The sequence below is a fragment of the Aethina tumida genome, chromosome 1 (genome assembly GCF_024364675.1).
Source record: "Aethina tumida isolate Nest 87 chromosome 1, icAetTumi1.1, whole genome shotgun sequence".
Classification (NCBI taxonomy): Eukaryota; Metazoa; Arthropoda; class Insecta; order Coleoptera; family Nitidulidae; genus Aethina; species Aethina tumida.
Window position 1 is genome coordinate 64807742 of NC_065435.1, and position 16801 is coordinate 64824542.

The 16801-nt window shown below is 31.5% G+C and overlaps 4 protein-coding genes across 6 annotated transcripts; 1 reads left to right on the forward strand and 3 right to left on the reverse strand.

Annotated features, from left to right (window-relative positions):
• Nucleotides 1-500: 500 nt before the first annotated feature.
• Nucleotides 501-3358, reverse strand: LOC109609215 (uncharacterized). Of its 2 annotated transcripts, none has more exons than XM_049970490.1 (7): nt 3300-3358; nt 2305-2767; nt 1710-1969; nt 1390-1614; nt 965-1046; nt 767-915; nt 501-711 (listed from the first exon to the last, which is right to left on the reverse strand). In XM_049970490.1, exons 2-7 carry the CDS (start codon nt 2642-2644, stop codon nt 574-576), a joined length of 1194 nt encoding a protein of 397 aa, XP_049826447.1. In that variant the 5' UTR covers nt 2645-2767; nt 3300-3358; the 3' UTR covers nt 501-573. The 2 variants fall into 2 exon arrangements, with proteins under 2 accessions (XP_049826447.1, XP_019881407.2); XM_020025848.2 differs by having other exon boundaries at nt 1710-1972.
• A 1824-nt stretch (nt 3359-5182) lies between these two features.
• On the reverse strand, nt 5183-6639 carry LOC109609213 (CDAN1-interacting nuclease 1). Its single transcript, XM_020025847.2, has 4 exons — nt 6463-6639; nt 6087-6405; nt 5981-6030; nt 5183-5933 (listed from the first exon to the last, which is right to left on the reverse strand). The coding sequence occupies exons 1-4, from the start codon at nt 6558-6560 to the stop codon at nt 5576-5578; spliced, it is 825 nt and encodes a 274-aa protein (XP_019881406.1). The 5' UTR covers nt 6561-6639; the 3' UTR covers nt 5183-5575.
• A 238-nt stretch (nt 6640-6877) lies between these two features.
• On the forward strand, nt 6878-8154 carry LOC109609190 (ATP synthase subunit b, mitochondrial-like). The gene is made up of 2 exons (XM_020025819.2): nt 6878-7606; nt 7800-8154. Exons 1-2 carry the CDS (start codon nt 6967-6969, stop codon nt 8081-8083), a joined length of 924 nt encoding a protein of 307 aa, XP_019881378.1. The 5' UTR covers nt 6878-6966; the 3' UTR covers nt 8084-8154.
• A 125-nt stretch (nt 8155-8279) lies between these two features.
• LOC109609236 (bromodomain adjacent to zinc finger domain protein 1A) lies at nt 8280-16190 on the reverse strand. 2 transcript variants are annotated; one of them, XM_049968841.1, is made up of 12 exons: nt 15861-16190; nt 15099-15449; nt 13636-14236; nt 13002-13172; nt 11402-12932; nt 10719-11244; nt 10495-10659; nt 10267-10442; nt 9265-9384; nt 8904-9070; nt 8684-8847; nt 8280-8625 (listed from the first exon to the last, which is right to left on the reverse strand). In XM_049968841.1, the coding sequence occupies exons 1-12, from the start codon at nt 15968-15970 to the stop codon at nt 8448-8450; spliced, it is 4260 nt and encodes a 1419-aa protein (XP_049824798.1). In that variant the 5' UTR covers nt 15971-16190; the 3' UTR covers nt 8280-8447. The 2 variants fall into 2 exon arrangements, with proteins under 2 accessions (XP_049824798.1, XP_019881429.2); XM_020025870.2 differs by lacking the exon at nt 9265-9384 and having other exon boundaries at nt 15861-16189.
• Nucleotides 16191-16801: the final 611 nt, after the last annotated feature.

Sequence of the window (16801 nt, forward strand, 5' to 3'; positions counted from 1 at the left end):
GAAACAATTCGAGCGATAGAAATAAAAATGTGAGTGTGAAGGAGCGCTGAATTGAATTGTGGGGGTGAAATTGTTAGAGTCGTGGCAACGGCACAGAGAGCCAGGCACAGATGTACAATAAAGGTATAATTTTCCTCTTGAATATTCCATTGTCTTTTAAATCCCCTTAATGATTGCAGCCGTGGGGGACGTGAAGAGCACTGAAATTACGGACGAAAAGCCCTGAAATAAGCTTGAAAAATTATTTACGCCATCTTTGCCTTTATTTACGTTCTACTTTATTGAGGGTTTTAACGGTATATTGTTTCGTGCCGCGATATTCTGTGCACCACTTGTCGAAATATGGGAATTAAAAATTATTGTGTTGATGATCCGTGCTCTGTGCTCTTTGAGGCGATGATGTCCATCTTGGTCTTAGATGCGGTTAAATAATTATAGTCATTTTTGTATTTCTCTTTTAAGCAGTGGGAATATAAGTTTTTAAAAATGAAAATCGCAAATTTTTAAATATCATTTATTTATCAATAAAATAAATGTATAATATATGCGTAATATAGATATTGAATTATCTTATTATATGGAGGTTTTGTTGAAGTTTTTATATAAATCTGCCAGTTTCTTGTCTATTTGTTTTAATGCATTTTCTAGGCAAAACGTTGACATATCCTTATACTCATCGGCTTCATCACACACTTCATTTTCAGCTACATTCTAAAACCATATGTAAACATGAATATTGTGAAATAAAAGGAGTATAGTATTTTACCTTCAAACGTTGGTTAATTTCGTCCAACCTTTTTTTATCTTCATTGGTTATTTTAAATGCATTTACTTGAGTAACTCCTTCTTCCTCTTTTAAATTATTTTGCGTATTATCATGTACTTTACCATCAGTTTCGGAATCTTCTATTTCATCTACAAATAATTGTAAGTGTTTGAAACCTATTGAAATAGTCGTACTTACCTATATCACTAAGTATTTCATTTAGTTGAGATTTTTGTTCATCAGTAAGAGCGTAAGTGGCCATGCTTCCCTTCTTTGCAAGCTTAAAATAAATTTGTTTGATCAATATGTGTATAGTATGTGAGTCAATGACTGAAACAGTGATACTTCAGCACGATAATGGACAAACAAGGAAATTTTTTGTTTTAGATCAGTTTTAAAGCAATAGTAAGGTAACAAGTAAAGAACACTTCTTATACTAATTCTAAACTATGCTTTAACAATAATAAAAAAGAGACACGCGAAAGTAATGTGGCCCCGCAAATTTTAATAATAAAAAAGTTTGTCGGTTTTGGCAATGCCTACGTTTTTGGTATATTTTAAATAAAGTTCGTAACATTAAATTGCTTTAGATCGACACAATCTAGTACACTCAATCTACTTACCTCTATGTTCCTCTTAATAAAGTAATCGTTATTATTTCCCTTTCGGCCTCCTTGCTCTCCTTGATCTGCAGATTTTACAGTATCTGTATTATTTGTTTTTTCTGTACCTTGATAATGGCATAGATTTAAAAACAATTGTGACCGACGATCTACACATGCATTCGAATCTTCCGATATGGACTTGCACATTTCATTTTGAACTTGAATCCTTTCCGCCTTTTGAGCCTATTTAAATATCAATAAAATATTTAGGAGATGAATTGAACATTCTTCACACGATTATTTATTTATTAATTCGAAAAAAAGATAATTTAACAAACCTTGTAAATATTAACAGCCTCAGAAAGTTCTTCTTCCATCTTTTTAATACTGTCTTTGATGTCTTTGTGAGCTATATCGTTGTCAGATTCTGATGATAAATCTTCAAAGTCTAGATATTCATCTATTTTTTCGTAATCTTCTAATTCCTCACAATGTGACTCCGCGTTTCCTATGACTGGAGTAGTATGCAAACTGTTTAGGCCCATAAGCATTTCATTGTAAAATGCATTTAGATTGAAGACTGTATGTTCTGTAGTTTCTTCTTAAAATGAAAGAAGAAAATTATAATTTTCCAATATTGTGAAAATGTAACATTTTTATTATTAACATTTCAGTTAAGGTAAACCGCCAAAACGTTCATGACATTCTTCTATTAAGTACTTTGATCACACATTTAATTTGAAATAAATAACAATAATTATGTTAACCCAGAGGTTCCCAAACTTTTTCGGCTTGGAAAGACTCGAAGTTGCTAAATTTTTGGAATTGTTGGCAAACACGATCGTTGGCGCAAAAATTCGAGAATTAGAAATTCCAAGAACACTGCCGAATATTTCGCGACACCTGTAAAAATAATAAAATATAAATACATACCATCTACAACATTTGACGATTTGAAGCTTCCGCTTGCCGCTCTCCATGGGCTGTTCAAATTAAGAGCTTCCACATCTATGTCTCCTACAGTTCTCTTGGGTAAACCACTACCGGACGATAATAAACTCTTATCCACTTGATTCATATTCTTGTCCTTAGAATTTCTGACAAATATTTCTTCATAATCTTGCAAGAATCCTGAAGCCATGTCAGACGAAGAATTTTTAAGAGCAGTCTTTTTTAGTATTTCATTTTTTAAATGTTTCGTTACTTTTTTCTTTGAACATACTGGGCCTTCGCTGTCACGTTTAGATTTAAGTTTTTTACTGCAAACCCACATATCCTAATATGTTTTTTCTTGAATAATTGTAATAATATAATATGCGCTAGTCGTTTAATGGTAGTATATATTATGATCTACACACTAGTATAATAAAAAATTGTAAAATTGTTCACTGGTTTGCTAAAACAAGAAAAAGTTTATTTACATTCATATTTTAACCACCTAGCATTTTTTGAGGATTGAAAATTGAGTATTCTATAATAAAGTGTCTGATAAAATATAATGTAAAAATACAAGTATTTTTATATACTTTTGTAACAAAAAACTTTTAAAACACAAACAATTACACATGATGTTGATGTATGTAATTATGTAAAAATGCTACTATGTAAAAAGATAAATTGGATACAAGTGTATATAAATTGACACAATACTATCAAACATTGGAACTTTCAACACTGTCATTAACAAATTTCGATACTATTAACATACAATAGATAAAACAAACATTACTACTACACGGTGTCTGCAGTAGTGTGTTGAAAATTATGTAAAAACTATGAATAATTGTCCATATCAACCACGGAGAAAAATGCGACAGATTTTATGACAATATGATGTTTTGTATTTATATATTTGGAAATACGATATGTAGTGTTGTAAATATCCCGCAGGAAAATGTATGGGATGTGATTTTTACGTGCTAACTTACCTAGATAATAAAAAAATCAATCTATTCCGACAATATAAATATTGACATGTATATATAAACTTTTTAATTCGACAGTTAGTTGAAGTTTATGACTTTTATTACAAACATCAATGTGATCAATGAAGTATTTGTTACATTAAATACATTTTCATACAAATACGAGTTCATTCAATTTTAGAACGAATTAGCACACTCATGGGTTTAGAAATTATGACTGGAATTCTTATAAAAGTATATCCATTAAGCGACTCTCAAAATATTTCACATAGTGAAGGTCATAATGTCCTGTATGGAAACACCACTTTTTTCTAAACCGCTAATAGAAGGAAGTGATGAAAATTTTATAATGTTCAACTAAATCTCTCCAGTAAATGCTAGTCAAACATTTCACTTTTGGTAAAAGTTATAAAAAAGATAAAAAAAGGTAAAAGATCATTTTCTTAAATAAGGAAGTTTTAAAGCCCAATTAAAATTAAAATAATTAAGAATAACCACTAAGAAATTATAGCACTAATAAAAATTGATTGCTTCAGATTATTTTATTATTATAAATAATTATTGATTAATGTAAAAAAACAGAATCTAATAAAATTGGAAACCAATTTATTGTTTGAAATGTATATGTATGTATATATTCATTAAATAGAATACATACATAAAATATATAAACATTTGTCTGCTCTGTTTGTTTCTGATTGGAAAAAAAATTCGAAACATTATAAGTTTATACAAATCACGGACTATCAAATGGAACTAGTGTATTAACTTCAGATCACATATTTTGTTACCGACACATTCCTATTCAAAACTCGTTTTATTTTCCCGTTTGTATGTATTGTAGTTTAGAAACGTTTTTCCCGATTCGAGAAATTTTTCAGAAGGTTTATTTCAAGAAATTTAATTTTTCTTTCAAAATACATATTATTATGGAGAATCTATTTCCCAAGTTCTGTTAATAATGTATTTTTCATTCATTCATTAAATTTATCGTTGATATAAATTACTTTTTCATTCTTTTTCAATTCGATATCAAGTGCGTAAATTATTGTGTAATACGACCCTCTATTGAATTTCATGGTTTGGGAAGTTAAAAAAAGTAATCACATTTTCCTCGCGGGATAACTCGTATAAGATTATCTTAGTGTCTTGAATAAAAACCCTCGAGAAGAAATATTACAAAAACATCTTAAAAAATAAATTTAATAGGCAAAACAACCAGTAATACGAAAATTGACTAAACATGTTTTCTATGGTATTTACCAATTGTAGTATGGTGGAAATTAGCGAGAGTATTCCCTCCAATAAATAAAGATTCAAGTAATACACCTTAATATTTACATTAATTGTCATAACCAGCATTCTAGAGCAATTTACTCTTTGAATTTTGTAAACTAAAAACAAAAATTCATCAAAAAACAAAATCTAATATTATTCAAACAATTTAGGTTTATTTGTTGTTATACCGCGATTTTATTGCTTTTGGTCATATAAGCAATAACAGATTTACGAAACATGACAAAGACTGATTTATTTATTAAGATTCCGTAATTGTAATAACCAGAGAAACTTTTATCAAATATAAAATAATTATGTTACCGAATGACTAAAAATTAAATTCACATACCTACCTGTATAGTTGGCACCATAAAACATATCGTGATTCAAGAATATTCCAGTGTTTATTACATTTATTATTTAATTACAGAAATGGACTTTTTTACAAGTGATTTCCTTAATATATGTAATTTTTTAATGTTTTTACTTTTTTACAGAATTGACTTTTTACGACTTCAATAATCACCTGTTAAAATAAATATCTTAAATTAAATACCACTCAGAATCAGTAATAAAAGGACGGAATAACAAAGTCAAACAATCTTAGGTAAAACATACACATATATTTCAACTAGGTGACAAAAATACATACACACCATATCACAGAAGTAAATTTCGTTAATGGCGCATCTCATCAAATATTATAGCAATTCCAATTCTATTTAAAAGAAATAATAAGTTACTAGACTCCAATAACTTTCACAATATATTTCATTTTTTATTAAATGTTTATTTAATGGTAACTATTTTTATTGACAATAATTAGTTTTAAATAATTTAAAGAAAACTACTTATGAAATCAAGTGGTATAACAACACTACTAAAACTAGTATGGACCCCTAATATTTACATACACACAATTTAAGTCAGTAAAATAAAACTAAAAGGAGTTTATTTATAAATTATGTGTCAGATACACCACTGATTTTCATTAGACAAAGTCATGAAATAAATACAATATTTTTTGGCAAATGATCTCTAACTATGAATCTCATATCAATATCATCAACAATTGTTTCTAAATATCCAAACCAATATATTACCAAACCTGGACCAAACCTATTCCAGTAACTTAAGTACTGATTGTTCATGTACCCCTTATGAACAAATTCATCTCCAAACAGAGCTTTGCTTTCAATCCAGTTAACAACTACATCATCAATTGCAACAGGCACTTCCAGTTTAATGTCAGGTGTCTTATCATACCCACACTTTCTTAAATACTCTTCATTATGGAATGCTAACCCTAATTCAATGACTTGTTTTTGCAGTAGAAATTCATACTGTTGACCTAGTGAACTATTTCAATTTATTATAATTATAATTCTTAAATAAAAAATACTTACTGTTTCATTATGTCTGCTATAGGACTATACAAATTGTCATATAAGGTACACTGCAAACCAAATTTAGATTAATACATAAATATTAAGTTTTAGAATAAATACATACCAAATATATTTCATATGCTAAATCCATATCGGGAATAGAATAAGAGTCTCTTAAATACCTATTAACATTAAAGTTCATTTTCTTAGGCCCTTTATATTCTTCTATATACTTTTTTAATATTAATTTTGCTATTAAACATGGTGATACATCGAATTCTTCAGACATTCTTAAAATAATGCCAGGACTATCTCCATTTGAAATAGCACTTTGATAAACTTTCCAATATTTATTTATTTGGCTATTTGACTTTATATGATTTCGTTTCATCCTTCTCTGGTACTCTATGCTTAGAATACTATACATTGTATTGTGAGATATACTGGAAAATTTAAACTTAAAAACATTTCTACTGATATAAAAAAAATAAACAACTTACCTTGGATAATCCATTTTAAGTTCCTGTAAACAGTTTACCATTAAACCTTTATAGTTTTGGATAAACTGAATAATATTGTTGTATGTTATTAAATCCATGTTTTATTAAGGTTAAAATAAATACTAACCATAAACAACAGTACCACGAAGTATAGATATATCTATACTTCGTGAACAGTACAATTAACTGAGTATAGTCTGTGCCGTATACAGATTTTAGGACAACGACTGTGGTGCCACCTGTGAATCGAGTTCATTGTTTTTTTCTTTCAACGAGAATAAAACAAACACCAATTTTATTTTTTCATATTTCTATTTGTAATTTTCTTGCTAAAGTTAGTAACTATAATATCTTCAGAGTGAGAATATTAAACTCACATACATAAAAAACTTACTATAACTTATTATATATAACGCAGTGACTATATCACAAGAAACAAGTTTCGTTGACAGCGCAACTCACAGTGTCAGCGCGATTTCGTTTGTATTTAAAATAATTCTAGAAATGGATAAGTTACTTTATTGTGCTAAAAAAGTCTGCTATTCGCAGCAACGTTTGCGTTTTAGAGTTCCTTATGCTTTAAAGAAATACAACTTCTGTTCGAAAGCACCATCTGATATAAACATGATCCAGCCTTCGAGTGATGGTGCCAAACCAGGCTTGATTAAACCAACCTTAATGAAAGAAAGCACCTTACATGAAGGAATATGTTTGGAGAAAATTAAACGACCTCCAATAGTCAAACAGTCTGGTGATGATGAATGTGAAGATGACAAATCAGAAGCACCAAGATGTCTTGAACGTCAAGAACCTGGAAAAGTCATCTGGGCATTTATACCGAGAGAATGGTATGATATGTTTGTTCCCAGAACAGGAGCAACTGGCTTTTTTACATTTCTCTTTACCGTTGGCACCTATTTGATTAGTAAGGAAATTATGATATTCGAACACAATTATTATAATGGGTTATCCATGGCTGTCATGTGGTACGCTGCCATTAAATATGTGGGACCAGATATAAGTAAGGCCCTGGATAAAGAAGTGGATGCTTATGAAGCCGAGTGGTTAAAAAAACAAACTGCTGATAAAAAGGAGTTGGAAAGACTCATTTTGGAAGAAAAGATTTCCCAACATGAAGTGGATGGTAATTATATTTCAATTATTATCATAAATAACTTTTATGCATGTAACATACTTTATTATTTCAACGTATTAACGCAATAAATAAGAGTAGACTCAAAAGAGATATTTATTTTCTAGTTTCTCAACTTGAATATTTTTATAACAGTACTTTGAAAAACTTGTATTTATACACTTTTAATTTTTTCCATTTATAGGCCAATTAATAGTAATCGATGCTAAGAGAGAAAATATTTGCCTACAACTGGAAGATGCTTTTAGAGAGAGGCAGATGTTGGTGTATAACACCACAATCAGAAAGTTGGATTATCAAGTAGCAATTGCCGATGTGCATAGAAAAATTAAACAAAAAAATATTGTTGAATGGGTTCACAAGGAAGTTTTAAAAAGTCTTTCGCCAGAACTCCATAACAAAATTGTATGGAAATGTCTGGAAGACTTGGTTAAAGATGTGCAGCTGAAAACCAAGGAAGTCATATAGATTATCTTGGGAAAGCTTCCTTCATACCTTGTATACGTTCAATGTATTATTTAATATAGGTTTCATTCTTACCACGTATTTTATTTGAGCGGAATGAAGGACATGTTAATGAATAATGTTTATTAAAAAGTCGTGCAGTACAAAAAATATAATAAATATTTGCATAAAAGTGAAATGATTAAATAAAACACAAACAAAAATTAATAATGTTCTTTATAAATAAGTACCTACAGTAACTACCAAAAATATTCGGGAACGGAACAACATTATCGACAGATCATAAGAAGAAAATATAAAAAATAAAAAAAAAATGTAGGTCACATTATTTTACTATATAAATGTAAAAATAATTTGTATATATACGTTATGTCTTTAGTTCTGTGCGTGGTCTTTTTGCTTTGGGCTGTATTACCTCTTCTTCTTCAACATCATCATCGTCGTCATCGTCTGGAGTTCCATCTTCATATAATAGTTCCCTAGGAACCTTAAGACCTACTTCTTTGCATTTCTTTACAAAAAACTTTTTAAGCCGCGATCCGCATCTATAACAATAATACAGTGTGTATTATCAAATAATTATAATATTAAATTAAAACATACTTGTATACGTCGGCTTCACTGTGATTATACGCATTACAGTTTCCAAATACTAATATGGCATCAGTCATTAATTGTCGATCTTCATTATATTCACCCATGTTTAATTTGTACTTTATAGTACCAAAATCCATAGGTTTTGTTATAACATCATAATAATCAGGTACCTGCAGAAACGAAATACTTACACGTTATGTAATTATATTTTGTTTTGGATTAATACCTCATTTTTTTGCACAGGTCGCAAAAACGGCCATGCATCCTTGTGTTTCATGACATCGCTTAACAGTTCCTGTAAAGCTACATTGTGTAAGGGCAAATCTTGCCTGTTATCCTCCCGTCGCAGAGATCTTCGGCTTTTTACTACTTCCTCCTCTTCGTCATCTGACTCTATAAAAACCCAACATTCACACAATACTCAAATTAAAACACACATTACTACTAAGCAGCTCAGATTACAATAAAATGGCAACAAATCAAACTGTACAAACACACATTCCTTGAAATTTATATCATGCGAAGCGACTATATAAGCTAGGGGGACACTGATTTTTTGTTAGTACAAGGTATAATCAATCACTAACCGTCAGACTCGGAGAGCCGACGCAGAGATTTTGTAAAGCTGTGGATCTTATTTCGGGCTTTAGCAGCGCAGCGCCTCTGGGTGTATATGAAGCCTGTGAATTGCCACCAACCCTTATTTTCTGTACAAGAACATATAATTATAAGGTATTTTGGGAAATTTGTTTTAGTTTTTAATTATTGGTCTTAGACTGGGTACAGATTCACATACATGTATATGTAAGCTCTTCAAAATCAAATAGCTAAGAAAAGGAAATCGGATCAATCCGAACATATTATCTCTATATGTAATGATCCCTACTCACTTATAAAACTTATAACGTTTATATTTCCATAATCTCGAATAAGATTCACTTTGTACATTTGTTTAATAACAATTTCTCTTAGAAGCTTGTTTCATTTATAATTAGAAGATATGTAAATAAATCATACCCATTACCAGTCGACCAATAAACCGATTTAATTTCATGTTTAATTAATCACTTCAGTCTGAAATTGGATCTATCCGGACATATAACGTCTACATGTAAGCAGGCTTACTTATTTATAAAAGTTCTAATGATTATAGTTTCATAATTTAACCAGTAATAAAGTTCTCATTCATATACTATCATTGTACACTTATTTAATAACAATCTCTCTCACACAAGCCTACATGCATTGACCACAAACATTTTTTAAATATTTTTATTCATGTATTCTATTCACAATAGGCAAAATCGGGCATTGTCGAAATTTTGTCCACAACGCGTTGTGAGCAAGGTAATTTGTCGACAAAGCAATTAATTGAAGGATTTTTTCAAGCATTGAACAATTCAAATTATTCAATGTTTCATAATTTAGATATTTCATTTGTGGTGTATATTTTTAAATAGAACGCAAATAAATTAAAACAATCAATTTAAAATGTAAAAATCATAAAAATTTATTTAATCATATAAAATAAAATAGATTTTCTTGGTATTAATGTTAGTATAAAAATATTTAGTATATTTATTACACACCTGAATCGCTGGCTTTTTCTTCTTTCTTCTCTTTGCATTTAGTACATGTCCAAGGTCCTCTTGGAGCCCTTCTCATTGGAGGTGAAACACATTCTCTGTGATAATATAACGAACACTTTTCACAGTTCAACAGATCACCTCCAGAACCGCATGTTTTACACAGATCCACTTTCATCCTGTCAAAGATATATATGAATAAAATAAAATTATATATAAAATTTTATTTACCCATTCACAACTTCTTCATTTTCTTCTTCTTCACTATTATTTTGTTCATCAGATTCCTCCTCCTCATCAACGTCACTCTCTTCCTCTTTAAATATCTTTCTCTTCTTCCTAGGTACAACTTCTTGATTTTGTTGTTTTTCTTTACTCTCTTTTTCCGTCTTACATCTAAAAATAAATTAAATCTTGTAACCTGACCTCATATTTATAGATGAAAACTAACTGACCGTTGACAGAACCAATCTCCCTTGGGCACAACAGTCAATTTGGGCTTCAAACAGTACAAGTGATGTCCTAGGTTACAGTTGTCACACAAAAGCATATTCTCAGAGTCTTTCCTCCTTCTGCATATTCTGCATCTGGCCAATAGTGCGGACCTCGACCACATAACACACGAGTCTAACGTACCATAGTGTAAGAATACCTGTGAAAAACTAGTCGACGCCAGCAACGACAGCTCCCACTTATCCAATACGTCACATATTTCTTTTTTGTTGTCTTTTTTGACTCCCTCGCGTCCCAGTGGCTTTTTTAAGTGTTTGGGTTCTACCGCTCTGGCCACCTGTGCAAGCGCCAGGGCGCAACCCGCAATCGCGGTACTAAGTTCTTCTGATTGACGGAGTACTAAGACGTCATCCTGTTCACATGATGAATTCAAATCTAAATCGAGTGTCGGACCCAAAAATCTACCCGGATCCAGATATTCCTTAGGTTCTGGCGATGGGTCCGGCGTATTAGGGCGACTTCCTTTCCCTATGAAAATAAAAAAGTTTGAAACGCTTCAACATTTGTTAATTATTTAGTAAGTTCCTCATTTATTTTAACAATTTAAATTAATATTATTACAATTAATGTGTTAAAATGACATTGATGTACTTCATAAAAAACTAGTAACATTGAATGCACTTACCTGAATTTTCCTTTTTAATTTTAAGATGTTTGTCACTGTCCTTCTTTACAAGTGTTTTGTCGATTTCTGCATAATTCTTATTTGTGAGACATTCCCTCCACTTATCTCTGTTTTTGACTGCCAAACTCCCCAAATTACCCGCGAATATCTTGTCTTCCATTTCCAAAATATTATCTATTAAAGCATTGTGAAGAACGTCTTCTAAACTCATGTCGGCCGGGAAACCCAGATTTGCATCCTCATATTTATCCTTAACTGGTTTCTTCCTGTTTTGTGGCTTCTCTTCCACTTCGATCTCACCATTAAGTTGAGCTACCGGCGTTCGCTCGATCAGTTTACATAGGTTCTCCTTATCCATTTTTAGAACTTGCAACAATTCGCTTTCTCTGATACCGCGCTTGTTTAACGCTTTAATCAAATCGTCGATTTCCTCCGCAGTTTTGAAAAATGCCCACTTAGTTCTTTCCGCATTCTCGGAATGTATAATGCAATTTTTGGGGTCCGCAGAACACAGAAGCAAGTCGTTACATATCTCTTTTTCTGTTTGTTGAAGTGAATTTCTTGTACCGTTTACTTTTTCTGCAGGCTCGTTTTCTTTATCGCTCGAATTCATTTCTTCGTAAACTTTCTTAACGTGCTGAATAATTTGACTTTTGTCGGCATTCACCAGTTCGGAGAACTGTTTAACGGCGGTATCGAGACAAACGCCGGGATATTCTTCTTCAAAATTGACGAAAACTCCCGGAACCGATTCGAGTTTAAAGTATTTTCGGAATGCCCTGTCGTATCCCAGGAACGGTTGATTTTCACAACAGGCCTTCATGCATTTGTCCATTTTTCTTTCAATATCCGCCTGCTTCCTCTCATTACTCTTTTCCAATTTATCCAACTCATCGGCCAACGCTTTTGGAGCCTCCTTGTTCTCTCGCTTGATCTTTGCTCTTTCAGTTACATATTCTTGTTCCCGTTTTCTTTCGGCCACGTGAACAGCTTTAAGTTCCATTTTCATTTGTCTATTCTTATCAACCCTCTCCTCAATAACGTCTCTAACATCCGCGTATGTCATGAGTTGATTCATTAGACAAGAAATAATTTTAACCTTGTCACTTATGGAGAGTTGTATAACATTGTGGAAAGATAACGCCTTAATAATATGCGGCTCATGTAATCTTAAGTATAAACCGGGATCATCCTCACTGGTGTAACCGCCGCGTTGTTGAAAACGCCACCTTGCACCAGTTTCATTAATTCTCGCACCGGAGGACAGTAAATGGAGACGTAACACTTCGGAAACCGTCACGGAATAGAGGGGTAATTTGGAAAGCGGCAAACCTTGATAGTTGGTGCTCCAGGCTGAAGCAAGAGTTGCCAAATTAGTGGCTTCATGAAGACTAAGACTGTTCGATACATCCTCTTCTTTAATTTCTGAGCCTTTTTCGACTTGTGTTCGGTACTGATTCGACTCCTCCTCTTGTACGCTGAAGAGTGCCGTCAGGAACATTTGAATTATGTCAGTCAACGGTCCGGCAACCTAAATCGCGTAATATGTAATTAATCGAACCGTTAAGAAATTTGATGTTTGAGTCCAATACAAACGTACCTCTTTTTCAGTAAAGGCTCTTTCCAAAATGTCATATGTAAATCCCTGAGGAAAAAAGTCCTTTGTGTAGAGAATTTTTGAAAAATTGTTTACGAATTCCAAAATCATGAACAAATCTCCAAGATATTTGTCCGGAATTTTAGATATAACTGGAGTTGCCACCGGTAATTTCTATAAAAAACCAATATCATAGTACACACATGTTTTGTTAAGATGGTGTTTTGGCCTAACAAAGTATAAGCACGTTCCTGATATAAAACACTAATATCCATCACATATTAATATGCTACCAAGGCAATTCTCGATATATACGTTATACATACATTTGTAAAATAATATATTATTGTTAAATAGTGTTGCCCAATTTCTTATGTAACCACTAAATGTATCCAAGAATATATATATAATAGAAATAAGTTTTACTGATAATCATAATCTCGTTTAACATATTCATCTTAAAAACTTAAATGTTCGTAAAAACATCATAAATCCATCCTCATAAATATCGATTGCTATCAATCTTGAAACGTACTACCCTCCTTTTGGTGAAAAAAATAGTTACTTTTATATCAGAATTAGGTGCTTCTACCAAGAAACCAAATTTTAGGATGTAATCTATAAAACCAATACATACGATTTGATCTTCTAATTCTAAGTCATCCTTGGGCTTGTAGAATTCCTTCAAGTAAGCGGAAATCTTTATGTTCTCTTCTTTTTTCTTCTGCTTCAATGCTTGCTTTTCTTCTTCCTTCATTTGTTTCTTTAGCTTGAACGTCTCTTCCCGCTTTTTCATTTGCTCCAGCAAATTCGGCCCGTTCTTCGATTTAGGCTCCTTCTTTCCCGCAAGCCCGTTCTTCGTTAAGTATTTGGCCAACGTCTCTTGCTTGGTCACCTTTTTACCGCCGTTGGTTACACCATTAATTTTTTTAGTTTTCTTAGTACTCTCAAAGAAATTTGGCAAGGGTCCGTCAAATATTTGATCAAATTTCATTTTGTTAAGACCAAAATCTTCAACGGCGGAAGGTTTCACCACCCAAATACCGTTCTCGTCGGGTTCGACGTACTGTTTAAGGAACAGTTTCGATTTTTCTCGACTGAATGCCGATTTTCTTCGTCGTATCTGACTGTGATCCACGATCATGATCTCACTGACGTCCTCGTCTTCGGCATCAAGATGCTCAATTTCATATTTGTAAACGTTGGCCGGAGGGAAAAAGTTTCGATCCGAATTGTTACTAAAAATTATCTATTCTGTATATCCTATGCGACCAAGAAACATACATTGAAGTGTTAGATACAAATTATTATGTCAAAAGTTAACAATAACTTTAATAAACAATCTACATAAAAGGAAAATGAAGTGAAACTAAAATTAGCATAACTCTCGACACGTCATAATTTCCGAGAATATTAAAATAATAGAATTATAATTGTGTAGCTTAATTTTCTTTCACATGAAATTCAAAATTTGCATTAAACTCAGTGCTGGAACACACAACCCAGGAAATAGCAACAATAAATATAGTGTCACAAGACTATCTGCAACCTAAGGGGGTCTTATAAGCATAGAGTAAATTATCAGATTTTAATCTTGGTTACCTTAAATGTGGGTGTAAATTTTATAATTTATTGCAAAACGCAATTAAACAGTTAGAAGCCTAAAGGGACTACATATTACTTATAAATATTCCTTAAATAATTAGTTATATATTTGATTTGATTTAGAATTTTTTGCATACCTTAATATACCATATGTAAAAATAACCCGGAGTAACATGTTACTATGTCTATAGTATTTTACTTTTGTGGTTTAATACTTAAAAACAGATTCTACTCATATATATTGTTAATTATATATTTTTAAACTGGGCACAATTTATCAAAATCTTCATGTGTTGAAAACTGACTGTATACAGTTTTGTCAACATTCATAAATTAAAAAGAAATTTAATACCTAGAAAGGCGTGCATAATTTAAAAATGGGATAATTCTGCATTCTTTAAACAGAATGTCACTAAGTCTACAAAATGGTGCAGCATTACATATTCTCTATCAGACCTTATGTCTTACATTACATACATTAAATTGATTTCTTACCCATTTTTTGGAGGTGACTGTTTTAAACTGCCTTCAGGTACTGAAATGACTTGAAGTACATGTGAATCCTTCCATTTGTTTCCTGTAAATGAAGTCTCCAAATTCTCTCCAATAAAGTACCTATCCTTTGCATAAATAAACACATCTTCTGCCATTTCACCAAAGGATGTTCTTTTGGTTTTTGTTGCCAAAAATAAAATGGGAATTTTAAGTTCAACTGGAAACTCTTGTAGACTCTTTCTGGCATTTTCCTCACTTTCTACAGCTTCTTGGTATGTGAGATTCGATTTACCAGTCATTGAACATGTCCACACCATAGAATTGCAAAGGAATAACCTTTCGGAAAATTCCCTACAATAAAAATTACATTAAAATCTGACAGATTTGATGTTATTAACACTTAAGATTGATAAAAAGTTAATAAATGTAATACCAAAAGCATGTGGCAAAACAAATGACTAAATGCATTTTGATGAAAGATTATGTTTGTATTGACAAGATCCAGATTAATTTCGCCGTCCGAAATAAAGTAGTTAGAGATTCATTTCAATTGTGTTAATAAATATTAGTTAAAATTACCATGCAGTGCCTTAACTTAAATAAAAATCCGACAAAATAGTGCAAAAAGATTGCACAGAATTGTTGAAGAAGAACGCCGTACGAACAACGAACCGCTAGGTCAATGAATGTGTAGAATAGACGAGAAATCAGTGAGAAGAATCAAAAATATCTATGTCTCTATAACGGACGATTTTCACTTACTCATAATCACGGAAAACTTCACCGGTTATCTCGCAGTAAAATACTTCCTCTTCATCTCGTAACAGTGTCGTCGAGGTCTTCTCAAATTGCTTTTTCTTTAGCAAAGGCATTTTAAAAGCATGCACGTCTATTTGGAGGGAAAAGTGTCGGTGTATTATTTAAGCATAGAAAACCAGACGTTACACGCACTAATTCACATTAACACCAAAAAATAATTGTAAGAAGACCAATTTATGATCAAATAACGTTATAATGCAATAATAAATAAATAATCAACAAACATGAGAGAAAACGTAACTGACAGAAACGTTTCTTCTAATTGTCGGCTTCGTTAGCCACTATAATAATACGCATGCGTACCTCCGCAGGTGATTGGAAAAAAGGCGCGCGCATGACAAAACGACAACAAGATATTTAAATCTACCAGAAGTCCCCAAACATTTAACTGAATTTTAGGCGGCTGAAGGCTTAAGAAGGACGTCTTAGAAAATTGTTAAAATATAGCTGATCGATTATTAATACAAATTTTACGTTATTGAGGTTCGTAAAAACGTGTCTCATACTTCAAGAAGAAATAATGTGACTCAAAATATTAATAAATAATATAAGTTTTCATGTTTGTTGATATTATTTAACACTTTGTTTCTTATTAATGTTAAAAATGAATATATTAATAGTATGTATAATTATGTTATAATTAATAAGAAAACAGTGTATTGGAAATAATACGACTTAATTAAAATTCTTGCCTCAAGAACCAATATTTTTTACTATTATTTAAAGAATCAAAATAAAAAGTTTTAAATTAGCCTTATTCAATATTCATACAATGAAGCAGTACAGCGTTAACAATTTATTAATTTTTAAATGATGTGCCTCTGATAAACATTACAAATTAGTTTAGTAATCTGATATAAATGATTCGTTTACAAAAATAATTA